The 1111-nt window shown below is 32.9% G+C and overlaps 1 protein-coding gene across 1 annotated transcript; it reads left to right on the top strand.

The window, feature by feature from the left end:
- Window positions 1-228: 228 nt before the first annotated feature.
- Window positions 229-886, top strand: LOC149210107 (putative LRR receptor-like serine/threonine-protein kinase At3g47570). The gene is made up of 2 exons (XM_089398873.1): window positions 229-340; window positions 429-886. The coding sequence occupies exons 1-2, from the start codon at window positions 229-231 to the stop codon at window positions 884-886; spliced, it is 570 nt and encodes a 189-aa protein (XP_089254999.1).
- Window positions 887-1111: the final 225 nt, after the last annotated feature.

The following is a 1111-nucleotide window of genomic DNA, read 5'->3' as shown; positions in this document are numbered from 1 at the left end:
TCAAAGGTTTAGTGTTCCAATTTATGTTTAATGGAAGTTTGGAGAAGCATCTTTATCCTAACAGAGATGACAACAACAATGAGGATGTGTGTCACCTAGGGTTGAAAACAAGATTAAACATTGCCATAGATGTGGCCCATGCCATGGAATATCTTCATCATTATTCTTTTGTGCAAGTAGTGCATTGTGATATATATAAAACCAAATAATGTGCTTTTAGATGAAGACATGTCAAGCCATGTAACAGATTTTGGTATTGCGAGATTAATTGGTGCATCCTCTACTGATTCACTTGCCTCAACATTTTCTTTGAAAGAATCGGTGGGCTACATTGCCCCAAGTATATCTTTTTAAAACATTACTTTCTTTTTAATGATTTTGTATAGACTTTTCTATTAAAAATTTGATTAAGGTTGTCTTTAATGCAGAGTATGGATTAGGTGAGAGAGTTTCAACCAAAGGAGATGTTTACAGCTATGGCATTTTGTTATTGGAAATGCTTACTAGAAAGAGACCAACAAGTGACATATTTGTTGGAGACCTAACATTGCACAAGTGGGTTAACTTAGCATTTCCAAACAGAGTGAAGGAGGTAATTGATAACAGTGTTTTAACAGGGATGGATGGAGATGAATTTGAAGAAGATAATGTATATAAATGCATACTTTCTTTGATAGAAGTTGGTTTGTTTTGTTCAAAAGATTCCCCTGAAGAAAGACCAACTATGAAAGATGTGGTAGTAATATTGGTGAATATTAAAAAGCGTTTGATGAAAAATATAGTGGCTTCTAGGAGATTGACAAGGAGCATATCTGATTTGCTTAACAACACAAATGCAACCAGGAATGATGCCCCTGCATCAAATGACCAAAGTTCTACATTTTAGTTTTTGAAATCAAAATAATAAGAGATTTCAGTCTTGCCATTATTCTGGCAACAGCCAGAACATTTTGTTAATATGTATTATTAGTATGTGATTATTGTCATTATGAAAATTAGATTTTTTGCAACACTATATCATGTGGATTGTAAATGTGTTACAGTTGGTCTTATTGATTACCCATCCATGATGAGTCTAATTATTTTGTTTATTTTGTTTATATTATTGGCA

Source organism: Pinus tabuliformis, chromosome 1_2 (assembly GCF_031772625.1).
Source record: "Pinus tabuliformis cultivar Carrire ecotype Pingquan chromosome 1_2, CPIR1, whole genome shotgun sequence".
NCBI lineage: Eukaryota > Viridiplantae > Streptophyta > Pinopsida > Pinales > Pinaceae > Pinus > Pinus tabuliformis.
Note: the sequence above shows the minus strand (reverse complement) of the source record. Positions and strands in the feature narration are given on the sequence as shown.